Source organism: Aricia agestis, chromosome Z, assembly GCF_905147365.1.
Source record: "Aricia agestis chromosome Z, ilAriAges1.1, whole genome shotgun sequence".
Lineage (NCBI taxonomy): Eukaryota > Metazoa > Arthropoda > Insecta > Lepidoptera > Lycaenidae > Aricia > Aricia agestis.
In genome coordinates, this window is record NC_056428.1 from 13,610,426 (window position 1) to 13,633,587 (window position 23,162).

Here is a 23,162-nt window from a genome sequence, read left to right on the forward strand (position 1 = left end):
GTAAATTCGACATTCTATTTATAAAATGTCTGCTTTAGAATCTCTGAGAGATAAATTTAAAGTAATTGGTATTCTAACTGTTGCTTCTCAATACATTTTGGATAATGTAATGTATGTTAGAAAAAATATAAGTAAATTTAAAGTTAAAAGTGACATTCACTCTAGGAATACTAGAAATAAGCACAAGCTAGATATGCCGGTGATCAGACTTAGTAAAGTCAGTAAATCTTTTAAAGGTCAATGTATACGCCTTTACAAAAAAATCCCAGAAAACGTTCAAAATCTTTCCATTAATAAATTTAAAAAAGTAGTTAAAGAACGTTTGTGTGCCAAAGCCTATTATAAGGTCAATGATTTCATAAACGATGGCACACCTTGGGAGTAGGATGGCTTCTTGCAAGGCTACTTCTTCATTATTATAGGACTTACAATTATGTATGTGGATATTGTATATAATATTTATTTTAAAAGATTAATTCTTTTCTCACTTTTTTTGGTAAAAAAGTGGGCCCCGTGCGAGTTTCTTACGCCGGTTCTTCTCGCCGGGTTAGTTCCCGAACCGGTGGTAGGCATCATGTAGGACATTCTGAAAACATTTATTTTAAATTTATTCAGAAATAAAACAATTTTGATTTGATTTGATTTTATTTTATTAAAGTACTTAATTAAATATTGACAGATTGTTAAGTCTCGCGACAAGCTTTTATTATAATGCAAATTGTATAATATATTGAGGTTATAACTGAATAGTTAGAATTTTTAAGGGGAAATTTATTTTCTTCTTTTTTAAGTATTTAAATAAAAGCTTTTTTTCAAAAAGTTTTTTGCTTATAATTTATTTTTTGTTTTTTAGTTTAATCTCTGACTAGATTTCTTAAGTCTGCTTGATTGTAGTTTGTTTTGTTTCAAGAATTTGTTAAAATCTTATTAACTGAATTTAAGTCTTTAAGAAATCGTACTATCAAAATATTACGACTAAAAAATTAAATATCACTTAACAAAAATTACCGGATTCAACCAGGTATTTTCTAATGCCTGACTGATTTTGACTTGACATAACATGACACACGACACGACACGACACGACACGACACGACACGACACGACACGATACGACACGACACGACACGACACGTCACGCCACGTCACGTCACGTCACGTCACGTCACGTCACGTCACGTCACGTCACGTCACGTCACGTCACGTCACGTCACGTCATGTTACGATACGACACGACACGACACGTCACGTCACGTCATGTTACGATACGACACGACACGGCACAACAGGACACGACATTACTTTTCAATTTACTCTCAATGAGCCTTTTTGTTTGATACCCATATCGCAGAAGTGCTTTAAAAATAACTATATTCCCCTTTCTTAGATGAGCCGCCATATTGGATGTAGAATGACATTACATTCGTTTCGAAGTTACTCTCAATGAGCCCTTTCATTTGATACCCATATTGCAGAAGTGCATTAAAAATAACTATACCTTTATCTTGGATGAGCCGCCATATTGGATGTAGTATGACATTACATTCGTTTTCGAGTTACTCTCAAAAAGCCCTTTCATTTAATATCCATAGTGTAGAACTGCATAGAAAATAACTATTTCGCCATCTTGGATGGTCGGCCATATTGGATGTGGTCGGCCATAGAGTGATGTCACATACAATATCATGTATTGTCATCCAAACTAAACGTGCCTACAAAATTTCAGCTCGATCGGTTAAATATAGCTACTTCAAAATTGAATTCCAAAATTTCACCCGAACATACATACTTACATACATACAGAGCAAGTTAAATAAAAGCTTTTAATAAAATGGGGTCTGATTAGGTACCAGTATAGCTAAATACACTGAACTAAGGAAAATAAATATACAAAAAAATGTTGTTTATTTAGTCCCCTGTACGAAGTGCTAAATTTTTTATATAAAAATAAATAACATTTCCATTTATAAGAAAGATAAGAAACTCTCTCAAATTTCTTCATACATTTTCGCCCTATCACGAACGCGGCGAGCGTCATAACCGCCACTGTAGAAGGCGCGCTGATATGAATGTTATTTTAATGTCCTTAACGTCGATATTCGTACTGACAGACATAGTCCTGCTAATTTTTATAATATTTTTTGTGATAGCGTCCTTAAGAGTCTCATTGGGCCATGAATCATGCCCAATGAGACTCTTGTGTAGTTGCTACAGTATGGACATTTGGCGTCCATCTGTAGCAATACTGAAAGAACTGGCCATACACTGGCTATTATATTCTTAAAGGTTTTCATATACATAATATTTCCTTTTAATGGTGTGCATTAACGAAACGACCGTTTAGGAGCAAGGTAACTGCAAACATAGCTGGTTCCCATTTAAACGGATATAGTTCAAAATTATAAAATCGAATAGATTTAAAAAAGGCGATCGAATTTTTATCTACCTGCACTTACATTTTACCAATTACGGACTAACTATGTTCACAAGTCACAACGGATGTTCCGTTGTGACTTGTGAACAAAAAACAAAAATTTCCAATAAATCTTTTCCCTCCCAAAGAAAAGTCTGCAGTGGAAAATATAGCACGTACAAAAAGATTGTATTGTAAATTGTACAAACAATAAAACCCTGAAATATTTTAGTCGAACGTTGACGAAATTCCTCCCTCAAATCAGGCTGCCAATTCGCGGGGAAAATAGATTATTTGCGAGATAAAAATTAAATCCGAAACGAAAAGGACTTAGTTTTAAGACCCAATTTCACCAACCTCTGTTTGTTAAATTCTAACAAGGCATTACTTAACGGACCTTGGAAAATTAAACAGACTGTTAAAATACTTATCTCCCACAGTAAAAATTTAACAGCGGATTAGTAAATGCAACGTTAAGTGAACAGCGAGTGAATAACATTCAATTCGTTCGTTCTTGTTATAAGGCGACGAAATTGCAATGTACAATTTTAATACGACATGTTGGCTGCAATGTGTCATTTTCACCTTATTCGTATAATACGTCATTTGGTCCAGATAATGCGACCAAATTAAAATATCACTGATCGCATACATTTGTTACACTACAATAGTTCTTTTTAATTTACCAGGTTAATAATTATGATCTGTCAAAGCTGAAAACATGAATCATGAATCATGATACAAACTTTTATTTACTTATTTCAGCTTGGTAATTTTGATACAAGTCAGTGTATTTGCAATGTCAAGGAAAATCCGAGGGCTGAATTTTTGACAAAATGAAAATAAATAATTATGCATAACATGAAAAATAATAAATAATATGTAAGGATGTGGCGAAACATGGCGGCAACACTCAAAAGTCAAAACAGATTCTTTTATTGATATTGGATATTGTCTTTAAAAAGTTGTTGTTTTGACTATTATAACGGCCTGTTATATATTTAACGGACCTCCCCAGCAGGAATTAAAATTTAACACCGTGTTAGGCGATTTGACATGACATTAGCGTATGGTGGAACGCTCGATAGCTCTAACAGGCCGTTAACTGATTTAACAAGCCGTTATTTATTTAACATTGCTTGATGAAACTGGGTCTTAAGCGTCGTAATGTTATCGTAATAAATGGACCTAGACGGACAGTAAAGTGAGTAAAAAAATCTAGCTTATTTAGTTCCATTTTAATGTTGATCCAGGATTTGCTTTTTATCGTAATCACTATCGATTTTTTTTTCTTTAAAAATGAGCAGGTTTGATTCGCGTCTAAGAAAAATTTCCTGTAAGGCTTCTTACAAACGAACGGCAACCGTCAGAAATTTTCCGGTAAGGCTTCTTAGAAACGAACGGCACTTGTCGAAGGCAACCGTCGACACTTCTGCCGTCAACTGCCGTCGACAAGTGCCGTTCGTCTGTAAGAATTCTGAAGTAATAATGCCGTTTTCGATTTCAATTTTGAGCTAAGAAGTTTTTTTTGCGTTTTTCGCTATGGGAAGCTTAGCATTTATTTTGCCTTTTCTGATAATAATACTTAAGTAAATTTTACGGAAAAATCATTAAAAATTCACTTTATGGTTACGCTTCGAGATGATTGGTCATTAATATTAATGCAACGGAACTCCTCTTGATTAATTATGTTCTGAGAGCTTGTTAATTAGTCTGTTTGCTCGTAACTGTCCGAGAACAGTTCTATATCCTACTGGATGACCCTGGAAATTATAGTTTTGATTGCTTCAAGATGTAGTGTCTTCATCTAGTACGTGACAATAGATGTGTATGTGTCCCTTATGTAGAGTTCACTGTGAAAGTAGCAGCGCCTTGTATTGTTACCTATTCTGTAGCAACGCTGAGAGAGTATTTTTTTGTGATTTGTATGGGCAAGGGCCGATCGTTATAAATTTTCCGATACAAAAGTAAAAAAAAGTTATACTCTTTTACTTTCGTATCGAAAAAATGACGATGCTAATTCAACAGCGAACTCTATATAGGTTGCCTATACCCTAAAGTATTATCACTTAGTTTCTTACACCCTGAATACTTTCAACTTAGATCTGTCTCATCCCAACTTTTTTCGCGTCTACACTCAAAACTTCGATTCAGATTTCAATAGTTTTCTTCGTTTTACATCTTCGGTACAAGCTGTAAAGCTTTGGAATCCCAATTTATTCCAAGGGCAGCTTAATTAGAGCAGCGAGGTTGGCTCATTTGCGTATTGAAATTCATCATCATCAATCATCATACCGTCCACGTCATCGTTATGGACTGTCTGACAGCCATAACAGTGTGATTAATTCTCGTGTTGACCAGCTCAATCGAATGATGTTCTTGCTTGCTATGAATGTTCTCGATGTTGACGTAAAAAATATTTTAGCATTGAGTTTTGTTCTCATTCTCAGCTCTCAAATTCTCACCAAGAAACTGCTCTACGGTTTAGCGATTTTAATGTTTAAGATACAAATAAATGTAAAAATCGAAGAACTCCAACCGAACGAAAAGTTCGAAAACTATCTAGCTCTATATATTTGTTAGACCTGTTGTCAGGAAATTAAAAAACACCTCAGGTAAAGTATGGAGAATGGACCTTACTATATTGTCTACGTTGGAAAAAAGGCTTGACAGCGACAAAATATTTGTACAGCAAAATATTTTAGTAAACATTATTATTGTTACTTCCTACACGGATTTCAATAATACCCATGTAATTGTTACTTCCTATTGGATTGGTTGAATGGATTTCAATAATACCCATGTATTTCCAGCATCAGTATTATCCGACAGACGACATGCCACAAGACAAATAAGTGGAAATTGTGGGACAGACCGTTATTATCGGGAAATATTGACAGAGACGACCGTGCGACGCTCCAGATAATATTATGATTGCCAACACAATAACCACTATAATGTTATTACGAAAAGCATTGGCTATTTTCAAAGAATAGGAGGGTTTTGTTTAATTTTTCGTAGATTAGGATGATAAAATATGTAAATAAAAGGTACTTTGTTGTGTTGTTATTCGTACAGTTTAAAACTGTTTATCTTATTACTATCTGCTTCAAAAAGGTTAAAAAAATTACGATTCAGATCAAAGGTATAAAAAACAGAAAGATCATGACTAAAGTTGCATAGCAGATTTTCGACTCATTACGCTCTTAGGGTAGGTTATATTTTGTTATAGAACAGTCACAGCGGTTATAATATTATGTGAGTGTTGGGTTTAAAACAGCTCTTTACAAGCTAATCGCCGGCTACAAATCCACTAATGCGACTTCTTTGTCGCCAAGATTAACAGTGATAACCGACTACGGAAAGCGTCTGATACTAATATAATTTCAGGGGTGACCGAAAGAAAATTTAAAACTATCTTAGGCCCCCAAATAATAATGATCAAGAAGAAAGAATTGGATATATTCTAGAAAGAGATAAAAACTTACCATCGTATACAACTCCCCGGACGAGAACGCTGGTGTCGAACACTGGATGGCTGAACGTGACATTCACGTCACTCTCCGAGACCCCCAGCGTCACAACCTCCGGACTGTCACTCGGCATATTCACGATCTCACACACGTCACCCGTCATCTCACTCGCACTGTCACTGACAGTCGAGATGTCTGTCGTCACTTCGTCGTATTCTTCGACGACAGGTGCTCCGACGTTCGTCTCGACGAAAGGCGGGCCCGGGGATCGTCCAGGCGCGGGGTCCCCGCTCGGAAGGTTCAAAGCGGAAATATAAGGCAACGAAGTTAGGATGACCACCGCGATGGAGGAGTATAGTCGGTAGGTACTGATTTTGAATTTCACCGTCCTTTTGTAGCGCACCTTGTGTTGCAGGTACATGGTCTCGGCTGTCATTTTATTCAATTCCGCGTGCACATAGTGATCTGCGAACAAAAGAAATATCGTGTGAAACTTCGTAAGCCGACATCGCAGTAGATATTAAATATTATAGAGAAGAACATCTACATACTAAGCCGCCTTAAGGTGATCGCAAATAATATATCAGCATCCGCACCGTACGCGCCACGTTTCGTGTACTATGCGATGCGATAAGCTTTAATCGGGAATACGCATTTAACGTGATTTTATACTACGATACATAGCAGAACAACGCGTAATCATGTAGCGTGTACGTGAAGACAGTTTAGTTTCGCTATTGTATTATATTTATACATTCATGTTAATCCACGCTACGGTATTTCGTGCGTTAGCGCTCTCTGAGGGAAAGGTATATTTCACGAGTAGAATATAAGGTACCAAGCATAACAATACATTATACAAGGTGTAACAAAACCAAGTAATAAAGTTCACTGTGAAAGTAGCAGCGCTGAAAGAGCAAATTTTTGTAATTTGTGTTATGGGCAATTGCCCGAAGGCCAGCGTCATGAATGTTCCTAAAGTATTATAACTTAGTTTTGTTACACCCTGTAGATCAATTTGATACTAAGTATAATTTAGGCCAAATGTTAGAAACTGAAAAGGTAAAAAGGTATCCGTACCATTGTCAAAAGTTTCAATGGAAAATGCATTCAACGTTGTCTAACAATAAAGCCATTATGGATAGTGAAAATCCGAAAACCAGCCCAATAATCTTGGCATTTATGGGATAACTTTCTACAAGAAATATGTCAAGTAACAATTAATAGAAATTGATGATGATGAGATTCGCAATTTCGAGCAATTTAATTTTTGAGCAAGTTCGCTGAAACTTCAGGGATATTTGGAATTGAATCATTAATTATAGGGGTCTTTAATCTTCGGCCTGATCGCAAACATGTTTTTAGTGTGGCCGAAAAATGTTTTCATACGAACTCGAACGGCTAAAAGATTACTATTTATAGTGTTGGGCGGCGGATATTGGATCTTATCGATGAACAAACAAAATGTTAAGGAAAATGGGTCAGAAAAATATCGTATATTTTCCGACTAAGTAATTTAATGCTTAGGTTATTTCATAATAGTAGTTGTAGTAATTGAATTTTCTGGTATGCATGAACTAGTTAGCTGTATAGCCAATGTAAAAAGCGATTTTAATCAGAAATTCAATACCAAGATATCCACTTGTATAGCAAGAGCAAGAGCTTAGAAAATATTAAATGGAAATGAAAAATTTAACGACCTAAAATTTACAACAAAGTCAGCATACCACGCGACATTTGAATAAATTAATCACAAAATTTCTATAGTAAAACCTTTTTACTTATTATGTAGCGGTAATTATGTTTTACGTTTCCATCGTTTCGGAAATTTTATAATAACCACGGTCGGCGGTCGCGTTAGCATTAAGCGAGCCTTTTGTGTTGTGGCTTTCAAATCCTTTACCCTTTTTATGAGGCTAGGTACTGCTTTGTATGGAGTTCACGGAAGTATTACATCAATATTATTAAATAATATCGCATTCATGTTTGCATACACGAATCTTAAGCGTTGGTACATTTGCCACTTCTATGATTTAATTTTAATTAAATCATTTTTTCCATACCAGATAAAAAAAAATCAAATACGATTACTAGAAATAGTATTTCCTTAATAATATGAAACTAGATGACGCAAGCAACTTCGTTGCGTCAAAATTCTTTTATTGCGCGGAATCCGTACATTTGTCCGGGATAAAAGTATCCTACGTCTTTTCAAAGTATCTCCATACCAAATTTCAACGGTTTGAACGTGAAGAGGTAGCTTAAAAACAAACAGATACTTCGCATTTTTAATATTAGCATGGTTTTTGTTACTATATCTGATATATGTGATCGGCATACAAGTATAACACATAAAGTTAATATCGATGTATCGACATGTCACAATAACAATGGCGTAAGTGGTACATCACTAGTCCATTGTGGTTCCGATTCACCTATTTATACGCCCAGCTCGGCGGTAACAAACAAGCTATGCGGTTCTTTGCAAATATTCAAATTTCACATCCAAGATTTCGCTTCGAGTAATATGAAATCTTATTTATTTCATAAAAGATATTGAGATTATTCAATCTTTAGGTTAGAAATTGTAAAGGAATATTTTTTCCGGTTTTTTGGCTGTATATAATGTAAAGTTATCGTTGAATAAAATCTGATAAAATACCACTAATGCAAGATTTAAAATATTCACAACTCAGAAGTATTTTCACGACGTGTTTGTGACCAGTCGATAACTACATTTAATTTTATCCCACCAAAAACATATCTGTAAAAATGGGGCCAAGTTCCTATCAGCAAATTTTTGGCCTAAAATAAGAGCTGAACTCCAATCCATTGCCAAGTTTAGATGCACTTCATCGATCGTAATCATCTTTATCAACAGCCTAATCCATAATACACATGACCTGTGTGCCAATTTCATAACGCTAGGATAATTGAAAGTGGCCTAGGAAATTTTGATTACCGGTCAGTGAGTGAGTCAGTCAGTGCCAAAATTAGCTATTTTTACAAGGACATAATTCGGGATCTACTGAAGCTATATGTATGAAATTGGGTATACTGCTTAAGTACTAGCACATAATTACGTTGGTATAATTTTATGTTAGCACTCGCAATAGGCACTGAGCTACAGGGGATTCAAAAGTGCGTCGAAAAGGTTCGTGTAAATAGTGCACAGCATGCGCGCGGCCGTGCGCTTTGATTTTATTTATTTATTATACATTCTTACAACTATCATTACAGATTAATTTCTAATTCAATAGCGTAGTAAATAGCCAAGTTAATTAATTAATCTTGTATATTTTTTCTCAGGTAATAGTTAATACCTAAAAGTGTAGTTATAATTTAGACTACATAGAGGATTTTGAAAAAAAAGCGATAAATCTTGCTTTTATGTTATTGTCGGAAAACCATGGTTTAAAGGTATTAAGGTAATTCCGAGCTAAGGTAGGTACTTTAAACTATCGAAACTTTCCATCCCTAGGATAGAGCTTCGTCAAGGTCTGGTGATCCACGGGTCAAATAGTTGACCTTTAAACTCGCAGGGTAGTGTTTGACCTCATCCAAGCAGTCTGCTTTATTAGGATCTGTGCAGACGAAGCAGTTATACAGCATAGCACTCAAAAGAAAATTACTAAACCATTTTCTTTGTCCATTTTGTTTGTAGATATTTATCTAGAAAAGTTGAGAAAGAGCAATGAAAATGTTTATGTATCACAAGAAAAAACTAACATTTATGTTACAACTTACAAGATTTGTCAAATTATAAGGGAAAAAATGTTAGTTACCCACTTCATCCAGTATCCACTTATGTCTTTAATTTAGAATTGCTTTATAATTATACCTTATGGCTTATACTATAAAGAAAAGTCATTCAAAATACGCATTTGTTTCGCGTAGTATTATAGACTGCAATAATGTACAGGGTAACAAAAAGTAATAATACTTTAGGGTATCATATATGTACGAGCATCCTGTATAGAGTTGTAAGACTATAACTTTTATTTAAACTTTTATATGGATTTTATGACACTGGGCCGGCTCATACAATTAATCTCAAAAAATGCACTTTCAGCGCTGCTACTTTCACAGTAAACTCAATAATATAAGGGACGCACACACCCTGAAGTATTATGACTTCCTTTTGTTACAACCTGTATAAAACGTTATAGGCACTGTACATTGAAGCCAAAGCATATTAAATTATGAGGATCGATAAACATATATTCGGTATTACAAACAAACTCATTAGCTAAATGAAATAATTAACTTACTAGCGAACTCGTTAATTAATTAATAGTTTTAATTAATAAAGACCCGACTATTATAATCATAACTATCACGTGTTTAGTGATGAGGTTTGTAGCCTTAAAGCTGCCAATCCACCGCATCGCACGGAGATAATACGCACGTGCGTCAAGCTTCGCTTTGTAAGAAAATATATTATGTGACTGTGTCCACTGCAACCCACGGACACGCTACGCACGAATTGACTCACGTAGCTTGCTCGAATATGGTGCACACGTAGCTCAACGCTGGCCACGCTACGCATGCTGTGCACGGGATACACTCCCGTGAATTATTTCACATTTCCATTTTTTCCCACTTTAAAACTTCATATTTCACAAATGGATCCCATAATCGGAAAATGATTATTGAATACTTATAGTATTTTTAAAAAAACCTATCCAACGACACCCCACACGGTCGGGTGGACCGAAAAAAAATCATCGCCGTTTGATGTGTATCCGTGACGTGATGGGGAGGCACCATAAAAATATTTTTTTAAGAATTTAAATACAATTTTGTCGACATCATTAATATCTGCATTCTTGTCGAATTACAGCTTTGTAGGTCCTATAGTATCTGAGCAAAACCGCCGACAGACAGACAGACAGACAGACAGACAGACAGACAGACAGACAGACAGACAGACGGACAGACGGACAGACGGACGGACAGACCGAAACTATAAAGCGCGATAAGTGAATTTTGGCGCAACGGAGTTGCGGGTGTCATCTAGTAGGCCTTTTCGAACGACAAGGCAGCCAGTCTGATGATGAACAACAACAAAGCATAACATTAGATGTAATATTCAAATGAAACATAATTTCTCCCCCAGCGACCTCAACTTACCAACTTACGGCTAAATAATTAAAACTGGCAACATTAAGGGCAACCTTGGTAATTTTGCGGTTACCTCGGTAAACAAGATTTCATGCAAAATTATGACGTGGTTAAATATAGCACTCCCTATTCCTTTCAATCTCAAAACCGACACGACTGGCGAGATTTCTTGTACCGACTTCTTAAATGCTCATCCGACGCATGGATCATCTTATTTATCAGACAAATAGGGGATCAGCCTGCATTGTCCTAACCAAACTTGGAAATAACATGTTTCCAACGCGGGAATCGAACCCACGACCTCCGGAGTCAAGAGCCACAATCTAGACCACGGAGACGTTAATATTCAGTACTGTACTGTACTGCATATATTGTGTTAAATTAACTTATAACTTACAAAACAAACAAAGAAAGCACTGAAGTACAGGAGAGTTGCATGACATCTTGACTCGGAACGAAAATTCCAGAAGAAAACAAAGCAATCAATAAGGCGTCAAGCAGATTTCTCGAATTGGGTCGGTCGCTAATTAAACTTTAAACGTATTTACATTCAACAACTTGGTAGTTTTTACAGCTACTTTCGCTAAGAATTTCGAACACAAAGGAAAAATCTGGAAGGTTTTATCGCTTGAAACTGGTTTGATATTTGAGCAACCTTATCAGTAAAAATATAGCGCCTTTGGGAAATTGAACTAGAGTATACGTTCAACTAGAAATACGTTGAAATACGTTAAAAAGTTAAAAACATATACATATATATATATATATATATATATATATATATATATATATATATATATATATATATATATACAGTAGAACTCCAATTATCCGAACTCCGACTATCCGGATCGCCGATTATCCGAATCACGCGTCAGCCCGAGTGTGACCACTTGCAACTGCTCACCGTCAAGCGAATGCGTGACCTGGCTGCCCGAAAACGATTGATGACCGCAAAACAGCTTACATTAACGGAGATGTTTAAAAAACAATGATTTTTATTTCTAAACTTGTACATAAGTACATTTTATTTATATTTAAAACATGTGAAAATTTCATGTTTCTTTCATTTAATTCAATAAAAAAATAGTGCAATATCAAAACGTAGCTTTTATTCTCTCCAATGGCAATTTTTTTTTAAAAATCCGATTATCCGAATATTTGATTATCCGAATGGGCCCCGGTCCCCATTAATTCGGATAATTGGAGTTCTACTGTGTATATATATATATATATATATATATATATATATATATATATATATATATATATATATACAGGGTGTATCAAAAACAAGTGATAATACTTTAGGGTGTGTACGTGTTCCCTGTAGAGATTTCACTGTGAAAGTAGCAGCGCTGAAAGACCAAAATTTTTTTTCACTTTTGTATGGGCAAGGGCCCGAGCGTCACGAGTTTCCCCATACAAAAGTGAAAAAATTTTTTGGTCTTTCAGCGCTGCTACTTTCACAGTGAACTCTCTACAAGGAACACGTAAACACCCTAAATTATTATCACTTGTTTTTGTTACATCCTGTATATATATATGTATATAAATATAAAATATCAAGCTCGCACGCATATATATGCATGCTATCTCTCTCGGTCGGAAGATCTTCCTTTTCGGCCGCCACTAACAACGTTAAAGTTTTATTTGTTAAAAATAATATTATATAAATCTCCATATAAACCTCCATATAAACTACAACTGTGCAAAATCGATTTATATGCATCCGCCCGAACGTGCGCTTTGAGGCTTACACCGCGGGTTCACAAGCAATTATTGTAGAGGTATGTAAATGACGGCGCGACCCCGCCGCCGCTATATCTCGCGGTGTGGCGCTCTAAACCATCCAAACCGCTCGTTCGCGCGGACGTATAAATCCAGCATTATAATATGTTCAAAAACTTATGTTCTAGCGGTTAAAAGTCTCGCATTTTCATTTTACATGCTCCATTTTTGTAACTACCTGCATTTACATTTTTGTAACTACCTGAGAATAAAACTTTCAAAATCTTCTTATAAGTAAAACGAGGAATGCAGGATAATGTGTTAGGAATTCGAAGACGTCGGTGTTTCTAGAAAATATCTGAAAATGTTGAGACTAGAGGCACGTGAAGAAAACTATTCACGAACCGCCTTTGAACACAAGTTTGAGAATTACAAAAAACTGTTACATTTGTACGATATTGAATTTGTATTATTTTCTTTAAGGTTTTATTATTTTACTTACTTATGTTAGCAAACATAAATGTATTAGGAGGGTTTTCATTTGTTGATTTCAATCCAGTTAATATCCAAAACAAGTGTACAAAATGGTATGAATAATTAAAAAAGGTAGGTATTTGTTAAATAAATTAATCGTTAACTTATCATCAGCGTTTACTGAGAGTTATATTATTTTGTCGTTGTTTTACTGAGCCGCAAGTATAGTAGCGCCTAAACTACGGAGTAAATTAATAATTGCTACTGGCAAATAAAAATATCATGAAAATTATGTAGGGTACATACTACATAATCAGATAAAACATTCGAACTCTTTACTATATTGATTGATTGTCCCAATTAAAAATTGCAAGCCATTAAAATAGAGTACGATCATAGTAACTTACAAATATATTTTAATTAAACTAAAAGAAAGAAAAAGAATTTGTCTCTAGAGCTTAATAAGGGTGCCTCACTCTTCTAATAATTTATTTTTTCAGACAGGACATAGCGTGGGTAAAGACGTGTTCATAGTGACTAAGACTATGGACGTAGCACTCAATATAAAATTCCGTCCCTTTCGTTCCCCAGCTAGTAGCTGAAACAGAAGATCTTCTTTAATATCGTGGTTATTTAAGCGTGCAGCTTACCTTAAATTGACAAAGTAACAAAATTGCTTTTACTCTCATACTGCTTTCGGGTCGAATATTGCAATGAAAAATACGAATAAGAAAATAATGTATAATTAATTTAATATTTCGTTATATTTCGACACTAGCAAATTTATAATATAACTCATAAGTTCATTGAGGTGTAAAATTTAGAATCGTGTAGGCAGAGTAGACAGAATGATATGTCTATTGTGGTGTAGGTGTCTACGAAAACTTTACAGGTGTCTACCAAAACTATGCAGGTGTCTACGAAAACTGAACAGGTGTCTACAAAAAACGTGTAGGCGTCTACGAAAACAATGTAAATGTCCCCGAAAACCCAACAGGTGTCTACGAAAACTGTACATGTGTCTACAAAAACTGTGCAGGTGTCTACAAAATCTGTACATGTATCTATAAAAAACATATCCACAGCCGAACGTATAACCTCCTCGTTTTTGGAAGTCGGTTGAAAACTGAACTACGAGGTACGTTAAATTTTACTTTCCGTGTGTCCGTATCACAAGTCCTTCAGGTACTTAGCACAAGGCTAGATGAACGATTAGTGAATCGTTCACAGAATTTATGGTAAAGAATCCACCTCCATTAGAGGGGTTTTATAGGTGTAATTACTTAACTTATAGATCCTTTCGATAGTTTCCTGTAACACATTCAATATGGCGCAACAGAATGGTGGCAAACGAGGGAAGTTTCGGGAAATTCGATATCAGCCATCCGTGTTACCGTTAATTAACTATTTATACATATTTAACAACGCGTTAGCTAGTTTGCATTTATCATCATCATACTTTACCTAGAATCAACTGCCGCATTCAGAGACAAATATTAATTAATTAACTGTAGTTAAATGACGGCAATAGGCTGATGATGACGATGATTTTGATTATGATTTAAACTTTAATAGACTTTAAAAATATTTTCCCAGGATTTAAAGTATGAAAATCGGTTCATGTGGTTTGAGCGTGAAGAGGTAACAGACAGACAGGTAGATACATTTTCTCATTTATAATAACTAGAGATCAATGGTCGAAATTCGACCTTAGTTTTATCGACATTAGGACTACTACCTATATTTTGTAAAAAAAATTGGCTTTATCATATTTTTTTCAACTCTTGTCTCTGGGACTCAGCTGATCTCAGACAGGCCGTGTAAGCATTGTCAGTATCTAAGATTCAATTTAAAAAAACTATAATCCATTTTCAATTTGTCACCTTGTTGTCAACAGACTTCAACCATAAATAAAAGAGTATAATTCGTATTTATAGACTTGTCACTCAAAAATCTGTCATTTTTTTAGCAAATAAAACATTACATGCACTGCAACACACACAGTGTTGCAGTGTGTGTAATGTTTTATTTGTTAAAAAATGTATGATAAAAGCATAATTTCAAAATAATATTAGCTCGATGCACTCCTTCATTATATAAACTATAACTGTGAAAAATTTTATTCACCTACGTTTCCCCATTTTTATTAGTACGGATTGCGACTAAACGCTTTCTAGAATTTCATATTGTAGAACGCATTAAAAGTAGAAGCATGTCCTTTTTATGACACCAATCGACAAAGGTTCCCAATCCCAAAGGTATCACATACCTCGTTCCCATGTTGAACATTGGAATGCGAATCTAGGGCAACATGGGGGAACAACTTCCTGGCCCCATCAGCATCGGGCAATAATGGCAGTAATTTACAGTAATTTAGGCAACGCCGGGGCAATTTCATGGAATTTATTATGCGAACTTACAAAGGTGGATAAAAATTACACTTTGAAATGTACCATCGAAGAAATTATGATTATGTCAATTCAATGTAATTTGTGATCTGTTGGCTGGGTTTGACAAAACGAGACCAAATTATGCAGGTATCCGCCATCTGGCTATGAATCAACTTCTCTGATAGTACTATTGTTTTGTGACAGACTTCATAGATTTTGTGGCATCTATATTATATTAATACGTGAGCCAAAAATTTTGTATCCTTTTTGACGAAAAATGGAGAAAGGTAGGTGCACACTGCACAGTTATAGTTTATATGGTGAAAGAGTGCATCGAGCTAATATTATTTTAAAATTATGCTTTTATCATACATTTTTTTAACAAATAAAACGTTACACACACTCGGAAAAATTACAGATTTTTGAGTGACAAGCCTATACATACGAATTATACTCTTTTATTTATTGTTGAAGTCTTTTGACAACAAGGTGACAAATTGAAAATGGATTATAGTTTTTTTTATTGAATCTGAGATACTAGACAATGCTTGTACACGGCCAGTCTGAGATCTGCTGAGTCCCAGAGACAAAAGTTGAAAAAAATATTATGATAAAGTCATTTTTTTTTTACAAAATATAGGTAGTAGTGATAGATTAAGTATTATAGTATAGATGTAGTCTTAGCCCGTCATCGCGTGGCCATTTTGTGCTTATTTTCATACAAGTAGTGTGCGTTTATTTTCTTGAATATTTCTATTTGTCGATTATTCCGAAGCACTTTATGATACAGGAAAGAAAGTCAATTAGTTCATTATATCGATTTACTAGTTCAAGTGATGAGAATCCGTAAACACACGTAAAAAGCTATGCAATTTTTATAGCCAAATTATTAATTGATATGACATTTTTAGCCCTAATGCCTTATATAGCACGAATAAGGGATTAATAAACTTATAAATTATCTTTTTAGCTTACAAAAATACCGATTGAATTTAATGTTAAATCCACGTGTTTGAGGCATTCTTTGGCCATTCTTATGGTTTATTATTTAGCGGAACCACAAAACTCAACAATTTCTAGCATAAAATGTTCACTAAAAACCTTTATTAACACTTTTATTACATGAAATATGCCGACCGACTCCTTTGTTATGTCCTAGTAAGTAGGACATAGCATTACACGCTTTTGACGCTTATACACCGATATAAGGCTCTCTCCAGATGCTCTCCAGTATATAGTACCTCAATGGTAGTAGTCCTAATGTGGCTGAAACTAGGTTGAAATTGGGCGATCTCTAGTTTGAATAAATTGAAAGACACTGTCATAGGATTGTGTATACGAAACAGTCTTTCTAAATGACACCAGCGATAATAGGGAATATTACGCAGAGGCCGAAGCAGAGGACGCTACTAGCACATACAGTAAAATATAATCTATAAGAATAAGAAATAATATAATAATACTAGATGACACCCGCAACGGAGTTGTGCAAAATTTCGTTTATCGCGCGTAGACCGTACATTTTTCCAGCATAAAAAGTATCCTAAGTATCCCGGGACTCAAAGTATCTCCAGTTCTCCATATCCAGCAAAATCGGTTCAGCGGTTTGGTCGTGAAAAGGTAACAGATAGACAGGCAGACTTTCGCATTTATAATATTAGTAGATATGGATAAAAATTGTCCTACGGTGTTTGTTGTATAAATATTTAGAAGGGCGACGCGGCGCGATCGAAAGGGTAATGTTTGGTGACCGGTCGATACCGCCAAGGTCTTCAATTACCCATATTTTACTGTGGCTAATGAATTATTAACAACGTCTCAGGTTGCAAATTGCAATAGAGTCTCACCAATTAAAAAGATTGTGATTATAAATGCGAAATTGTGTCTGTCTGTCTGTTACATCTTCACGCCAAAACCGCAGAACCGATTTTGCTGTGGTATGGAGATACTTTGAGTCCCCGGAAAAGGATATAGGAACTTTTACCTCGGACGAATGTACGGTTCCCGCGCGATGAACGAATTTTGACGCAACGGAGTGGCGGGCGTCACTTAGTCGATGTCTTTTTGCATGGTATTTATACCAACACCACATTATTGTTCATCATTGATTTTATCCCGATTCTACTTTATAAATCGTCCGTGGCTTTGTGGGACCTTTGGTTTGCGCTCGAGATTTTCGGGGTTCGATTCCGGGTCTAGAATGCCGTATACGCTAGGGGCCAGGGTAACCATACGAACATTTAAAATCATGCCCCAGACAGTATTTGAAAAGTGGTTACTTCACTCTGAAAAAACTGTGTAAATTATCCACAACGGATGCAAAGGCCTTTTTATGGCACCAGGGTCGATAGCTACGTAAACGGTAAAACCCTTACATAATATAATCTCAGACACACGAGATTGTCCCAATCAGCTTTGGGACCCGTGACGAAATTAATCAGAAAATAGCTACCTACTTGATAAGTATGAGACAACTTTAGGTCTACCAGAATAAGATGGCAAAAAGTGAGAAAATAAATTGACTCTAGCAATACCGGGGTAATTGGAATAAAACATTATGATCATTTTTTTTCTTATAGCGGCTGATTCTGTGTGTTAAACAAGCAAATATAAAAATGTATCCAATGATCAAGGATATTTTTTGAAAATCTGCCACCCAAAGCCATCAGATCCTGGTAGACCTAAATTACTGTCTCATACATATTGTGGGTTGTACCAACTTACTTTAACTATTAACTTTAGCAAAATGTCAAATCAACTGTCAAATTTTAACAATCGTTAAAATTACGCCGCTCTGATACCGCTATATTATACCGCGATAACCGCTCAATTTGGTCGGTTATCGTTAATGTTAAATTTGGTGTGATTTGATTCAAATCGAATAGGTACCTACCATCGAAGAAATTGATTCATTGGCAGATGAAGGGCCTACGTCATTTGGTCGGGTTATATCAATTAAGTGTACGTTGTGATCTGTCGGCTGGGTTTTGTTCTCTGATAGCACAATTATTTGAAGGTTTCTGATCAATTATGAAATAAATACCAAGCAAAATCATTATACTATCAAAAAAACCTTTTCCAACCCAATTCCTTAAATGAAAAAGGAGTTCCTATATTGGGGACCTTGGGGAATTTCTTTTTCTGTTTTCTTTTTATTATAATTCCGTAAGTCTTTTGTTTAGGTCGTATCTTTGGCGAAAAACTCTTTATAATTTTATTCTGTCGAAGCCACATACCACCTCAGGCACGTCTTTATAATGCCAAGAAAGCGCGCTTTTTAGGGTTCCGTACCCAAAGGGTAAAAACGGGATCCTATTACTAAGACTTCGTTGTTTGTCCGTCCGTCTCAAGAACTGCTATAGCTAGACTTCTGAAAATTTCACAGATTGTGTATAATATCTGTTGCCGCTATAATAACAAATACTGCAAACAAAATAAAATTAATATTTAAGGGGGGCTCCCATACACCAAACGTGATTTTTTCAGCCTTTTTCGCTTTATATCAATAATGTCAAGAGCTAGGCACTTGAATTTTTCGCAAATTCTTTTTTTATATGTATACTTTAATATTTAATAATAATATTAAAATAAAATTAAAATTTAAGGGAGGCTCCGATACAAAAAACACAATTTTTAGCCTATTTTGCTCTGTATCGGTACGGAACCCTTCGTGCACGAGTCCGACTCGCACTTGGCCGATTTTATTTATGTTTTTACCGAATAAAGGGAAGTATGCCTACGCGTAAAGACACATCTTCACGTCAATGGTCGCGTCTATGCCCCCTTTCCACGTAAGCAGGTGACATCTGCAGATACATCCGTCTTAAATTATGCCGGATATCATTATTGATACCGTGAACGGGCAACTAAATTATTTCAACAATTCACTATAACAAAATAATATTATAGCAAATGTTATATTAATTGTCATTAAATTTTAATATATTAAACTAAATGGCTGGCATTAAATTTTAATATATTAAAATATATTAATAATTAAACTAAATGCCCGTAACTCCATTGTGCCAAAATCCGTTTATTATCCGGGAGTCGTAATTTTTTCTGGAATAAAGATTATCCTACGTCCTTTCCTCCGCAGCCAACATCAAAATCGGTTCTTTGGTTTTGTCGTGAATAGGTAACTGGCGGACATTCTTATGTTGTAACTGACATAGATATGTATTTTTTTTTTCTAAAATAATATCTTGTATCGTCTCTCTCGTTGATATAGATTTAGAAAGAGAGAAAAGAGTTTCACTAGAGAGTGGCACGAGCGTAGCTTGAGGACATGCATTGTGCAACCAGCAAAGTTTTAACGAGCTCCGACGACATGGATGTAATGGACTAGACACAGCACTTTAGTAAGTGCACTAACTTCGCAAACCGTTTATGGTGCATCGTTAATAGGAAATAGATTATTTTAACCATCGACGCAAAAAGGAAGACAGACACTTTATTTTTTTCATCTCCGTTTAGTTAAAGTTGTTAACACTTCATTTAACTCCTGCGCGTCTTAAGGCAGAAATAAAATTAATTATTACTTTTTAACAAAAAATTAAAACCGACTTCCAAGGTAAAAACAATAAGAATATTAACTAAAAAGTATTAAATAAGTCTTTCTCTAATAATGCCTTTTCCAGAAGTCGTCAAAATCCCAACTATTTCTGTACATATTATAGTCTTCACTACTTTGAAGTCGGTACCAGCTAATTAAACCATAACTACAGTCAATGTCAGAATATCTGAAATATTTGGGACTGGTACCGACTTCAAAGTAATGAAGACTACAATATGTAGATACAGAAATAGTTGGGATTTTTTTTTTAGAGTGAAATTATTATTTTTTTGTAAAAAAATAATAATTTCACTCTTTTTAGTGATTTATGTAATGGTAAATACATAAGTGTCAGTTGTAGATAGATATGATTTAGGTATGAAACTATCACATCTATTAACTGTAAGTACTTAAACTTGAATTACGTTGAATAAAATTTACATAGTAGCATATTATTATGCTTTCAGTTCTTAAAACAACAATGAAACCAAAGAGTCAGAAGTTCTCTAAGCACTTTTGGAACCATGGTATACCCGTCAAAATCTTACTTGGTAGCGTATGCTTAGAATACTTCTAACTAAATCGAAATCACTATAATATTATGTTTCCTTATAAATTTTGAGGAGCTCCCTATAATATAACACATGGATATAATCATTATCAAATTGCCAACTTAGTAACCGTAGTACCAAAGTGGTATAATAATATACTTTAAAAGAACAAAATAATTTTGAAAATCATGTATAATACTGGTTAATAATGTAACTTAATTTTGCTTTTCAGCCCTGGATACCCTATTTTATGATTTTTTTAATTAGCCTATACTGTCCCACCGCTGGGCCAAGGCCTTTCGCTGATTTTAGTTGTCTACAAGACAAGGCTTTATACGTAGATAACCACTACGAATATTAACTATCCAGTATCCATATTATATTACTGTAAGCAAAATTGTGGTAAATGCTTGGAGTTGTCTAAGCGTTGCTGCAATTTCCAAATTTTCATCTTTAAAGGCTCAGGAGTTCTGTTCAGTACCTTTGGACCAAGAGACACCTTCTTATAAAATGTCTCTTATTTGTAACATAATAAATGTTTAAGTTACTAGAAACAACATTTTAACCACTATGTGTGTTTTGATAAATTTCAAGGATTTCCCTCGATTGCTCATAGATCCCATCATCAGCTCACCACTTTCGTAATTGTCATACAAAATTAAGATTATATCCTATACAACAATACGAGAATTTTGAAAATCGGTCCACAAACAACGAAATAATCATCAAAAACATCTGCTCCGATGTAAATATCATGAAAAGTACCAACAATTGGGTCTTTGTGTGATGTCCCATGGTATTATTATGATTGTGATGATGATGATCAATCAAATTGATGTGTTGGCTTATGCTTTCAGTTGTTTAAACAACGCCGAAATCCCCGAACCTGTATCTATAAGGATTCAAAGGTTCTGTTCGGTACCTTCGGATCCAGGGTATAACCTGGTGCAAAGTCTTACTTTTTGGTAGCATTTACCTCGAATGCTTTAGAAAAAATCAAAATCACTATATGTTTTTATACAAATTTCAAGAAGTCCTCTCAATTCCTCATGGATCCCATCATCAGATCACCACTTTTATGAACATGGTACCAAATTCTGATTCAACCCTGTACAATAACAAAAAAATGATGAAAATCGGTCCACAAACGGCGAAGTTATGGTTGAACATACAAAAAAAAATATACAGACGAACATATAACCTCCTCCTTTTTGGAAGTCGGTTAAAAAGAGAAAGTAAGATAACTATGAAATACGTTTGGATCAGATAAAACAAAATTCAAAGAATTACTTCTATTAATTTCATTCAATAGTAATAAATTATATTGCATTTTATGCACCAGATGCTAAAAGATTAAAACGTCTCTCAAAGGAAGAGTACTGTCTAGTTTAGATTAATGATCATGTAACGAATGTGGGTGTCATGTACGGAACACTACAATTGATATATGGCGATGGAGAACATCCTATAGAGCTATAAAAATACAGGCCTTGAGCCTCGGACAAGTATCAAGACAATTGCTCTACATCCGACAAGGTCGCCTATTTTTTAAACTGATACGTCAATGTATATTTTTTTAATTGGAGTTATCGGATACTGAAAATGGTATGACATTTTAGTTATGGCGCATACGTGCTGCTGCTAGATATACACACATAGCACTTTTATCGAAAAAGTGACTCTTGTTGTGTTGTACTATGTATAAAAAACACGGTTTTATGGATTGGTATAATTTATGCACTAATAATAATAATAATAATAATAAGCTTTATTTGCCACTACAAAACACGGTACATATTTACTATTATAATATTATATAAGCAATTCAAAATAGTAGTTGCAAAATGGTAATAAGGTAAAAAATATGAAAAAATTGGCCAAGTGCGAGTTGGACTCGCGCACAAAGGGTTCTGTACCACAATAGAGCAAAAATAAGCTGAAAATTGTGTATTTTATATAGGATAATAATTATTTTAATTATTATATTTATTTAAATTTTATTATAATATTAAAGTACAAATAAAATTTAGTATTTTGTAAATATTTCAAGTGCCTATGTATTGCCGTTATTGATATCAAGCAAAAAAAATTACCCCTAATAAAAGCCTTGTTAAATATTTAATTTATTTTGTTTTTAGTATTTGTTGCTATAGCGACAACAGATATACACAATCTGTGAAAAATTCAGAAGCTAGACTTCTGAACTTTATTAATCTTTAGCGGTTCTTGAGTTACAGCCTGGAGACGGACAGACATCGAAGTCTTGGTAATAGGGTCCCGTTTTTACCCTTTGGGTACGGAACCCTAAAATGGTTGTAGCTCGTATGCCTCAATAAGACTAATAAATGACTCTTCAAATATTAGCCGACAGTATACATGGTTCTCATTATCAATAGCTTAAAATAAAATAAATTTGTCTAAACAAACCAGTACATTATTAAATACAGCTAT

General features: G+C 34.7%; 1 protein-coding gene across 1 annotated transcript in view; it reads right to left on the bottom strand.

Annotated features, from left to right (window-relative positions):
• The window catches only part of LOC121738588, a 257,205-nt gene that overhangs the window by 206,799 nt on the left and 27,244 nt on the right, over positions 1 to 23,162 (bottom strand). The window contains exon 2 of the mRNA XM_042130748.1: positions 5,902 to 6,351. Coding sequence (XP_041986682.1) covers positions 5,902 to 6,322 — 421 coding nt within the window. The 5' untranslated portion in view covers positions 6,323 to 6,351. The remainder of the gene's footprint in view (positions 1 to 5,901; positions 6,352 to 23,162) is intronic.